Source organism: Aethalodelphis obliquidens, unplaced genomic scaffold (genome assembly GCF_003676395.1).
Source record: "Aethalodelphis obliquidens isolate GAN/ISIS:26980383/991018 unplaced genomic scaffold, ASM367639v1 scaffold35, whole genome shotgun sequence".
In the NCBI taxonomy this organism is placed as follows: Eukaryota; Metazoa; Chordata; class Mammalia; order Artiodactyla; family Delphinidae; genus Aethalodelphis; species Aethalodelphis obliquidens.
In genome coordinates, this window is record NW_020837979.1 from 14,202,151 (window position 1) to 14,214,240 (window position 12,090).

Below are 12,090 nucleotides of genomic sequence, written 5' to 3' on the forward strand. Positions count from 1 at the left end.
GGGCTCGTCTTCCTTATGATCGGGGTTAAATTGGGTTCTCACCATGCCAGCATCAAGGTACCCTCCCAGACCTCAGGGCCTGAGCCTCGAGACTTAGCTTCCTAAAATACACAGCGAGACGGGGGCGTTCGCCGTCAGAGCAGAGGCCTGGAAAGACAACTTCACTGGGGTTGATGCAGGTGGAGAGAGCTTTCAAGCCAAGGGTACAGCAAAGGACGAGCCCTAAGAGGTAACGAGTGTATTATGACAAGAAGCCCAGCTACTCCCAACCTAGGACAAGGGCTGCCTGGTGAGGAGGAGGAGGTTGGCAGGCAGTCAATCAGAACATGGAAAATTACAGACCACGTGCAAAGCTTGGGAATGCGTTTCCGGTGTATTGGTTCTTATGTGGGGATTGGGTGGGAAGGTGAGTGAAGGCTAAAGGTTTAAAAAAAAAATGACCTTCCACTTACGTTAGGCCTTATTTTAATCAATTTCAATACAGTACTAATAAATTTATTAAGGGGGATTAAGAGGTACAATATAATCAATAATACTGAAATAACTTTGTATGGTGACAGATGGTTACTAGACTTACTGTGTTCAATTTGCAATGTATACAGATATCGAATCACTATGTTGTACACCTGAAACTAATATAATGTCGTATATCGACTGCTTTTTAAAAAATGAGAAAAATCAAATTTAATGATTTTAGAGCTTTTAACATTTGAAATTTATCTTGGTTTCTGTGCAGAGATACATAACTACGTGGTGACGGCATTCATAAAAGCTAGGTAAAACATTATATGTGGAAAAATACTTGTCATTAGACCAAATAGGCTTTTTTTTAAAAAAAATATTTATTTATTTATTTGGCTGTGCCAGGTCTTAGTTGCAACATGCAGGACCTTCACTGCCTCGTATGGGATCTTTGTTGTGGCATGCTGGATCTTTTTAGTTGTGGCACGTGGGAACTTCAGTTGCGGCATGCGAACTCTTAGTTGCGGCATGTGGGATCTAGTTCCCTAACCAGGGATCGAACCCAGGCCCCCTGCATTGGGAGCGTGGAGCCTTAGCCACTGGACCACCAGGGAAGTCCCCAAATAAGCTTTAAAGAAATAAAATTAAGTGATTACCATTAAGTTACAAGGTGGAAATACAAAACATTGCAAAACAGTAGTATCCTGCTAATTGGGTAAACAAAAAAAGAAGGGAAACAATTTCAACAATCAACCATTTATTGAACATGTTAGACTTCTGAATTAAAAGGATATCGACAAGTGTGAGGAAGCTGACTTTGTTGGCAGCTTGAAACACTATACAGCTCAGACCCAATGCCTTTACAGAGGAGTTTCTAGATCGGGATATTTAGGAAATTCACACGTGACTTAAGAAACTGAGGTGAGATTCAGCCTTGGTTCTGGATGTACGGTTCAATTAAACTTGAGAATCTCTTCTCAGGATTCTTTCTTAAGCAAGACAATGCCAAACGCAACTGTCCCAGCGAGAGTTTTTAGAAAACAGCTGGCAGAAGTACAGGGTCTGGTGTATGGCATACTCGTCTTCCCTGTTCAAATGATTCAGAACATGTGCAAAGCGTGCTGGCTTTCATCACACATGCAGCATTACATAACAAGTTACCCTGCAAAAATGAGGGGCAGGCTTTTGAATTAAATGACATGAAATGGGAGAAGAAAATGAGAATCATTATCGGGAATTTTAGAGGTTTAGAGTTCTGTCACCAGAAGTTTCATTGAAAGCCATTATGTGAAAAGAAATGTCAGTGTGTACATAGCTAGTTGTCAGGTCTTTCTGAGTTATCTTAGCCTTTCTAGGTAGACTAGCCTTCCACTCCCACAGAGTCCAGAGGTAGACTCTTCAAATAATTCTGAAGCACAGATTCCTCCAAATAGAAACCACCCTGCCACCAAAAACTGGGGCCAGGAAAGGAAGCACAGAGCCATCTGGATAGGGCACCTCTCATGCCCGCCTCCCCGCGCCCCCCCCCCACAGCTGGAGAGATCCTCCCCTCCCCCACCAGGCCACCCTCATCTGCACAATCTCTAGGAAAACATGCTTCAAAGAGTCTATCTTCAAAAAGACAACTACCCAGAAAACAACTTTTCCTTTGTTGTGGGAGATTTCTTTCAGTGCAATTTCTAAAGTGAAACTTAAATTCTTTTGTACTCTTTCACACAAGAAACCCTACTTCTCAGAGGCTCAAGAAGTGAAGCTTTGCAGACGCTACAACAATACTTATGCGTCCACTTGGTGCCAACCGACTTGGGGCCTGAAACCAACCTTGCTTTCTGCTCTCCTCCTTACTATCAATGTCCATCAGTGAGGGACAGCAACCAGTAGCCAGAAAGAGCGGTGTGAGACCTAAGTCACAGCCAGATGTCCTGAACAAAGAACATGTCTCCTTTGCAAGAAGAAACTGAACTCAAGTCCCCGGGGACTGTCCCGTGTTAGGCAGATACGCAGATGGCGCCCTGGGTGCTCCTGAAGGAGCTTCATTTTCTTGGGGAGACCAGACAGAGATGGCAGATACCGGCTGCCCTGTTTTGCTCAAGTTCCAAAATGTGTGAGTGGCATTACCAGGAGCTATTACAGTAAAATGGAAAGAGCCAATCACGCGGGGCAGGGGAGTCAGGAAGGTGCATGGGCAAACGTGAGCTGGGCCCTGAGGAAACAGGTTTCGGGGAGGCAAGGGAAAGAAGAGAAGGTGGGGGGACGCGCCCTAACTGGAAAACAGCCACCGGAAGCCAGGGACTGGAGGACGCAGCAAGGACGAAAAGGCACAGAGGCCTGGACGGGCCCGACAAGAGGGACCTTTGGCCCAGCGAGGATGCAGGGAAAGACAGGCAGGACAGTGCTGGCCTGCGAAGCCCTGAACACCAGAGTCCACGAACTTGATTCTCGAAGCCACGAGACACGCTTCAGATCACGGCAAGTACTCTGGAAAGATCACTCTGCTCTCTTCGCATACACAAAAAATGGACAGAAGACCAATTAAGGTGGCTCTTGGGAAAAAAAAAAAATCTAGGAGAGAAGTGGAATGGGTGGCAGTGTGGGTGGGGCAGGGAAACAAGGAAAATGGAGACTGTAGCTGGAGATGGTTCTCTAAAAATGGATAGGACTTTCGTGACAAGACATAAAAACGGCACAAGTCTGCAGTTTGGAGTTGAGGTGATTAAAGAGATTGGGCAGTTGAGAGGGGCAGCTTAATGGGCAGAAGAGAGAAATTCCGTTTCAGTGACAATAGGATGACCAAGCTGAAATATTCAGCACACGGCAGGACTGGGTTCTTTGGGAACTAGGCCAAGGATAAAAACTTGGGAGTCACTCACTCAGAGGATAAAGAATGGATGAGTTTCTAGGGAGACAAAGGAAAAGACAAAGACCTGTCTTGGAGGGCCTTCTCCTCCACCAGCACAGGGTAAGACAAAGGAGTTCTCAGAAGCCAGGACAGAGAGACCAGAAGAGGGGAAGTTTGATTTGATGGTCTAAGTGTCCAATTCTATCAGGGACAAGACTGAGCTTTGAGAACAAGCCACTGGATCTGGGGATCTGAACCTCTGGGAAACCATTATTAGCAGGAAGACAAGGACCAAAGTGACTCTGTAAAGGTTATGAGGAAGATACATGGCAAGGGAATGGAAGCTGGACCACAAATAGGATGGATGGGATCGGGGAATCTGGGCATGCACGAAGACGGAAGGAAAGGGGTGAGTGGAGACAGGAAGAAAGAGAAAACATTAGAGGGGAGGAAGAAAGGCAGGGAAAGGGGAGACAGAAAAGGGAATAAATAACCATGGTCTTAGGGGATGATGCCAAGAAGAGTCCTCATTCCTTACCTCTACAGATGTTACCTGCAGAGAATGAAAGTCTCAACTCAAAGTCACGGGCTGTTTTAAGCGAGGTGGAAGATACCATGACAAACAGGATGGCCCCTTCTTCCGCCAGACTTCTTCGATGGCCTACAATTCATCCTGTTCCTCTCACTTCCCACATTCTTTGCATTTCCCTGAGATCAGCTATTCTCTTTCAGTTTTTTTTTTTTTTTTTCCCCAGAAACAACTCTCTTTAGGCTCTTAATAGGGTAGCACAACTAGAACAGATTTAAATAAAACAATAAGCTGATCCAAAACACTACCCTCCGTTATGTCAGGGGAACTCTCTGAGTTTTTCTTTTTTTTTTTTTTTTTAATATTTATTCATTTATTTGGCTGCACTGGGTCTTAGTTGCAGAATGCGGGATCTAGTTCCCCAACCAGGGATCGAACCCGGGCCCCCTGCATTGGGAGCACGGAGTCTTAACCACTGGACCACCAGGGAAGTCCCCCGAGTTTCTTAAATTTTAATAACCCCTGACATGGGACAGAAGGAGAATTTTTACTAATTAGCCTTGGCGTTTTTTATCAGATAAGAGGACCATTAACTAGATTCAGGTAAAGGAGGGAGTATAGTCAGTTTGTAAATGTAAGTCTATTTTAGGCAACAAAGGCAAAATAGAGTTTGTGGGAAACGTGTTTCATAAAAGCCCTTCGAAATTTTTAGACCCAAACCAAACAGTCCTTGCTTTCTTCCCCAAGGCATGAACTCACCCTCCTTCAAAAAGTTTCTGTAATGATGGTGAGTAGGGATGAACACAATGTTTCAATAATCGTAACTGTGATTTTTAAAACATCTGTGATGGGCGTAGTGGCTTTACAGCTTTCCTCCCAGAACCCCCAAGTTCAGTTTTCTGCTCAGTACAACTAAATGGAAGCGGCTTCACTTCGTCTTAAATAATATGAAAATGTCAGAAGAACGTGAAGAGCTTGCACTAGGCAGGCTGGACTCGCAGGCAGTAAAGCATGTTTTTCAGCTGCAGTTTTGGTTTGCTGCTGAAGCCTTTGAAGAGAATCGTGTTCAAAGGAGCCCTTTGCCCATCAGCATTCACTACATTCTACATCTTTTGTAGGGCACAACCCCGCAAAGGGAGAGGCCTTGGTAGAAACGGACCACAGCCTGTAGTTTTCTCCTAGGTCCGCGAAGGTAAGTAGTGGCGAGTGCAATGCTGTTTTCAAGGGCTAACTTTACGACAGGGCCAAGACCCGAGGGAGGGCAGTCAGCAGCAGTCACCTGCCCAGGGCTGAGGTCTCCCTTTGCTCACGGCTGGGCACGCCCACATGCTTCCCTACTCACACTCAGGGGCACAGGCTGGAAGACACCAGCATAAATAACGGGAACACAGGAGGACAAGTTCGCCAAAGTGCAGGTGCAAAACCCAAAGCAATCCCCCCTGCCTCTGCCAGCCCCGACTTGCCACCGAACCCTGGAGGAGGGGGTGTGTCTCTTAGGTCACAGTAGTTTTCTCTTCATTTTTCTTGACTTAGAAACAAGTCAGCAGGGAGGACGAGGTTCTCAAGAACAGAAAAATCAAATCTGAAACAAGAGCAATACAATCTATTGGTAACATTCATCTTTTTCCACAGGAATATACCTCACTGCTATGATCTTGGGGTGGGAGGTGGCGGGGGGAAGATCTCATAGGAGTTGAAGTTCAGGAGAAAAATTCAAAATTAAGACAAACTGACCCTCCACCATACAAACAGCAACTGATAAAATAATAGCACATAAAATTATTTTAAAAGTCAGTTTGAAATAAAACAAACACTAGAAAGATACATACTTGGTGGAGGGCATATGGGAATCTTGGGCGTCTACTGTGCACCATCCTATATTGTTTTGAATTGTTTACATGCACTTTTTTTTTAAATCAGAAAAAAATTATAACAAAGGGGAAAAGAAATCCTTGAAGTCAATTATCTGAGAAGGTTCTAGGCCAGAGTTATATTGTGCAGCTGACCTACTGGGCTAGCAAACAAAGAGATTCTGAGCTGCGCGGCTTATTTTGTAACTGGTATGCGGACTGTGTTCCCTGTGGGAAGTCGGGCACCAACCACTCTTTACCAGTGTCCTGGCTGTGGCTGCACAGAGGGAGGGAGGGCGCATGCCGGCAGCAAGGCAGTGTGTCCCCACGCAGGCAGGCTGCCTCTGGGGTGGAAGGAGGGCTTTGCTTTCTGGCAGAGGCCTGGGCTGGCCGCACTCAGGAAGTCTATTTGCAGGGCTGATCTAGGGAGCTGGAAGCTCCCAGATCCTACATTTCTGGATTTGTTTGCTTCCAGGGCGTGTGGCCTAGTGCTTTACGACCCGGAGTGTGGATCCAGCAGCCTGTGGTGTCACCTGGAAACTCCCTAGAAATGAAGAAGCATAGGCTCACCCCATACAGAGTTTGCTTTTTTTTTAATCACAATTCCTAGGGTGAGTCACATGCCTATGAAAATTTGCAAAGTGCTGATGGAGTGTGAAAAGTACAGGCCGGGAGCCAAGGGAGTTGCCCTCAGGTCTTGATTTTGCCAGGAACTTGTAGTGGGAACTTAGGGGAAAAAATCATAATGTTTCTGGGCCTGAGCTTCCTCATCTGTTCAAGGAGGAAGCTGTTGCAGAGGCCTTGAGAATCTCTTCTAGCTCGAACATCACAGACATGTTCACATGGATGTCTGTATGTTGTGGTCTGAAAAGGGCGGGGCAGTGGCAACAGCACCCCAGAATCAGCTGCTGCTGCCGCCATGCCAAACACAAGCCCACTGCTGGGCCCATGTGAGACTGCATATCCCTCCTTCCTTCCTTACCTTTTGGTCCAAACGCTGGTAGTCACTGGCCTTTGGCCGACGTGTAACTTTGGACCTTTTTCCTTCCAGGACGAAAGCAATAATCTGGGGAAAGGAACAAGTCAAAGATTAACAAGTGACTCTCTAATGACATATTTCAGTCTCTGAAATCAGAGGTAATCACGTGGTGGCCCTAATGACCCTGACAGTAAAAAGAGCAGGACATCCACAGAAAGGCCCTATTAACAATTATAAGGAGGACAGGGCCTAGTTACATCAGAATCCTTTATACTGCTAAACAGGAAATGAGAGATGCAGGAGGGCTCTTCTGGGCTCTAGCTTGTGGTGGTCTGTATGATTTACTCAAGAGCACTTGGTGAAAAGAACCGCCAGCTCCTCCCCAACTTAGCCTCCTCCAGGCTGACCCATCCACCCTCCTTTTATTTTAATATTAAGCAATAATTAATGTGCAGATAATTATCTTATCTGCAAATGTACTCTTTCACCCCACACTTTGCTTCATCTTAACCTTACCACTCTCATTTCATACCTAAGGTTACTCTCCATGAGGAGCACTTGGATGTAGAATAAGGAACGTACCACTTTTTTGTGTGTGTGTGGCCGTGTTGTGAGGCATGCAGGATCTTAGTTCCCTGACCAGGGATCAAACCCATGCCCCCTGCAGTGAAAGTGCAGCGCCTTAAGCACTGGACTTCCAGGGAATTCCCAGGAATTACCACTTTTACTAAATGTCTTCCCTCATTTCTCACAGCCCTAGGCCTTATGGCTATCATGAATTGGATCCTTCAATTTTAACCAGCTTACAGAAACTACTAAATTCTTAGGCCTGAATAAGAAATGAAATCATTTTGGGAAAAGAATCTGAAAATGAATATATATACATATAACTGAATCACTGTGCTGTACACCTGAAACTAGCACGACATTGTAAATCAACTACACTTCAATTAAAAAAAAAAAAAGGAATGCAATCATTTTGTCCTTAGAGTGGTTACTAAGCAACACAACAAACCCTGCTGAAGTAAATGATGAGTGTATCCATGCAATTTCTGGCCTTTCGTCTAATCAGAAACTCAACTGACTGCAGAAAATATAGTCCCTGGGCTCTCTGCTGTTGGTGTTGAAGACTATGTAACCATTCTTTCTGCCACTGCACATGGAAAACAAAAGCTTGGGAAAGGAAGCTAGAAATAATAAGACAGGAAGCACTGTCTTTTTGAGAGGGGAAACAGGAAGATAAGGGCTCTAACTACTTACAGACTGTCAGGTACTCAGGTCCTCTCAGGCTGTGACAGATTGTAAGTTCCAAGATAACGGGAGGAGACCCTAATTTGGGTCAGAGCATAATAACGTCCTAAACTTGGCACCTGACGCAACAACAGAAGGCACTCAGAGGAAACAGACATGAAAATATATGATTTCTGAAAGAAGAATAAAGAACCCTAGCAGGGTCTCAGAAAAAACTGAAGTTTGTTTTTAAATTCCTAGTGCTTACAGGCAGATGAGTGATGGATACCCACACTCCAAGCTTTCAGGATGGAGGAAATCCCATCCCTCCTCTTTTTTTTCTTTTTTTTTTTTTTTTTTGCAGTACGCGGGCCTCTCACTGTTGTGGCCTCTCCCGCTGCGGAGCACAGGCTCCGGACGCGCAGGCTCAGCGGCCATGGCTCACGGGCCCAGCCGCTCCGCGGCACGTGGGATCTTCCCGGACCGGGGCACGAACCCGTGTCCCCTGCATCGGCAGGCGGACTCTCAACCACTGCGCCACCAGGGAAGCCCCCATTCCTCCTCTTAAAGCAACTCTTGACTTACCTTCCGCTTATTGTGGTAGGCAATATAGAGGACAGCAACGAGAATGGCTGCTGTCACCAGATATGCAAAGAAGTGGCTGCTCTCTGCACTGGAACTTCCAAGATTATCCTTATAACGGTCACCCTTCTCCCTACTCCGGGAATTCAAAACTGTGCTTCCACGGTTCTCACTGGAGGCAGGGCCAGGCATTTCTTTCTCGTCTTTGGGCGGTGCACCCTCTTCAGGCTCTGTATCCCCTTCCTCAGTCTCCTTGGGCTCCTCATCTTCAGGTGGTTCTAAAGACTTACCTCCTCCCTCCTGCTGGGTAGAAGAGCGGTCAGAGTCTAGCAATACTTTTCCCCCAGATTCAGTTCTGGAAGGCTGCAGAGCTTTGTCAGTTACTGTGTTTAAATCGGACTTGGTGGGCTCCTTGTTATCAGAAGAGGGGCTGGAGACCGACTTGGTGGACTGGTCTCTGGAGGAATTGCCAAGGCGGTCATTCGTGTGCTGCAGCTCGGGTTTCGAACTGCCAGGGACGGCTTTCGTGGTACTCTGCTTCAGAGGGGGTCTGTCACTGTGTCCTTGCTCAGGCTGCAGGCTCAACGTGAGCTTGGAGTCTCTTGTAGAAGCCGGACTTGTCCTCGGAGCGACTGCTGAGGAGACTGGCGAAGAAGTGGGCTGCGTGGAGCCTGAAACAGAGAAACCGTCTGGCTGAAGAGAGGCAGGCGGAGAGGAAGGAATCCTCAGAACGTTGCAACGGGCAAACAGAGGAAGGGGCTGATGGCGAGCGGAGGGGTGGCGAGGGTCGGGCAGGGAAGAAGTGAGGTCAGGTGGCGACCGGCCACGGTGAGTATTGGTGGGCCTGGCGGCGAGACTGGGATTAGTGGAGGTGGGTCGAGGAGTTGTTGTGGGAGGCGGGGGGGGGGGGGGGGGGGGCCTTACCCGCCGCTGCGAAGCTCAGCAAGACGAACACGACCCGTAAACTCATCCTGCACAGACTGCGCTTCCGCCCTCTACTGCTCTCGCGAGATCAGCGCGCGGGCTCAGAGCTCATGCCCCACCCCTTCCTGCGTGCGTCTCCCGCAGCCATACCCGGTCGAGGGGCGGGGCTTGGGAAAAGGCCTGGCTGTGTGTGGTTAAGCTGTTTTCTCCGGGATGTTACTTCTTTTTTTGGTGTCGGCGCCGTGTTGTCCCCTGTGGAAGGCGTATCCACCTTTTTCTGGTTTCTTTGCTACATAGCAGCCGCTACAGACCGTTACTCCCCCTTTTCTTCTTTGCCCTTATACTTATGAGACAATATAGGCAGAGCAGGAGCTCCCTGGCCCGCGGACGATCCCACGGGAGTGACATCGCTGTGGCCCAGCGCCTCTTCGCCCCATCTTCTGCCTACATTTCTACCTTCTCCCTCTCTCGTGGTTCTTTCCCTGCCGTACACAAATGCGTGGAAATCTGGAAACGGAAACCCACCCCATCACCTTTGTAGCGGGAGCCTTTGCAACCCTGCTCCCCTCTGTCCTGACCCCACGGAAACTGCCCTCCGAGGTAGCCAAAGATCTTTTCTAAAAAGTCCATTCTTTATACGTATTTGTATGGCAGATTCACTTTGCTGTACACCTGAAACTGGCACAATATTGTAAATCAATTTCAATTACACCCAATAAAAATTTAAAGAAATGAATCTTCCTTGGTGGTACAGTGGTTAAGAATCCACCTGCCAATGCAGGGGACGCGGGTTCGGGCCCTGGGCAAGGATGATCTCACATGCCGCGGAGCAACTAAGCCCGTGCGCCACAACTACTGAGTCTGCGCTCTAGAGCCCGTGAGCCACAACTACTGGGCCCACGTTCCGCAACTACTAAAGCCTGCTCACCTAGAGGCCATGCTCCACAATAAGAGAAGCCACCGCAGTGAGAAGCCAGTGCCCCGCAACGAAGAGTAGCCCCCACCCGCCGCAACTCGAGAAAGACCGTGCGCAGCAACGAAGACCCAACACAGCCAAAAATAAATAAATAGTAAATTAATTTATAAAAAAGTAAAAAGAAAATGGCGGGGGATGAGACTGGAGCAGAGCCTCCAGCCAGATTAAGTATTAAATGATCTAGGTTGCCATTAACACAGGTTGAAATGTAATCCTGCCAAAAAGGATTACAGCTGCCAGGAGATATAACACTCTTCTGCAGTCTGAGTACAATATTTGGGTTATGTGGCATGCAGTTCTAGTCAGGTGAATTTCTGAAGAATTTTAAGGACTAGTATATGATGTAAATATAGTTTTCAGGAAAAAGTACTTTGTTTTGCTATTTTAAAACCTTTTAGTCCAGTGGTTAGGACTCTGTGCTTTCACTACCGTGGCTGGGGTTCGATCCCTGGTTGGGGAACTAAGATTCCACAAGCCAAGGGGCGCGGCCAAAACTAAAACTAATAAAATTAAAATAAATAAAAATAATCTTTAAAAAACCCTTTAATATGCTTCTCAATGTTTCTCTGTTGTAAGAAAATCTCTCACACACACCCTCATTACTAAGGAGAGAATAAGAATCAGAGAGAAGTGAGAAATCTTTTACAAATTAGTTCAGAACTGTGACTCTGGCTTAAGGAAGTGAACTGGTAAATGAATGTTTCTAAAATTCTCTCCACCTCCCCTAAATAAATACTTGACTAGCATTAAAGGATTTGGCTTAGGACAAATGGTTACTAGACTTATTGTGATGTATTTTGTAATGTATGCAAATGTCAAATCACTATGTAGTATACCTGAAACTAACAATATTGTCCATGAACCATATTTCAATTTTAAAAAAAGGATATTGGCTTGGTGCACTCGTGTGCGTGTTTGTGTGCGCTTGTGTCTGTGCATGTACGTAGGGGAATGGCAAATTATTAAGCCTGATCTTGTGTCCATATTATTAGCCAGGAGAGAAAATAAGGGTCCAAATCATGCAGAGTTTGTGGGCTATGTCCAGGGTTTTATATTTTATCTTAACATGAACGAGAATCCATTACAGCTGTTTAAGTAGGGAAAAGATAGAGTAGGGAATTGTTTATTTATTTATTTTGGCTGCGTTGGGTCTTTGTTGCTGTGGGCTTTCTCTAGTTGTAGCGAGCAGGGGCTACTCTTCGTCGCGGTGTGCGGGCTTCTCATTGCAGTGGCTTCTCTTGTTGTGGAGCATGGGCTCTTGGCGCGCGGGCTTCAGTAGCTGTGGCATGCGGGCTCAGTAGTTGTGGCAGGTGGGCCCTAGAGCACGTGGGTTTCAGTAGCTGTGGCTCGTGGGCTCTAGAGCACAGGCTCAGTAGTTGTGGCGCAGGGGCTTAGTTGCTTTGCGGCATGTGGGATACTCCCAGACCAGGGCTCAAACCCATGTCCCCTGCATTGGCAGGCGGATTCTTAACCACTGTGCCACCAGGGAAGTCCCCAGAGTTGGGAATTTTTGAAGATTAGTCTGGTCTTAGGGTGAAGAATCTACTCTTGGGGTGGTGGGGAGAGAAGAGTGGATTTAGAAGTTAATCAGGTAGGAGGCTGTTGCAATAGTCCTAGTAGGACTAGTATAGGGACAGTGAGAATGGAGGGAAGTGGTTGGACTCAAGATAAATTTGGGAGGTAATACCAACAGACTGGATATAGGCTATAGGCCTGGCT

At 46.8% G+C, this 12,090-nt stretch overlaps 1 protein-coding gene across 2 annotated transcripts; it reads right to left on the minus strand.

Annotated features, from left to right (window-relative positions):
• Positions 1-1,044: 1,044 nt before the first annotated feature.
• On the minus strand, positions 1,045-9,503 carry TGOLN2 (trans-golgi network protein 2). Of its 2 annotated transcripts, none has more exons than XM_027129205.1 (4): positions 9,396-9,503; positions 8,475-9,142; positions 6,663-6,746; positions 1,045-1,090 (listed from the first exon to the last, which is right to left on the minus strand). In XM_027129205.1, exons 1-4 carry the CDS (start codon positions 9,439-9,441, stop codon positions 1,055-1,057), a joined length of 834 nt encoding a protein of 277 aa, XP_026985006.1. In that variant the 5' UTR covers positions 9,442-9,503; the 3' UTR covers positions 1,045-1,054. The 2 variants fall into 2 exon arrangements, with proteins under 2 accessions (XP_026985006.1, XP_026985007.1); XM_027129206.1 differs by lacking the exon at positions 1,045-1,090 and adding an exon at positions 2,128-5,412.
• Between the last annotated feature and the right edge of the window lie 2,587 nt (positions 9,504-12,090).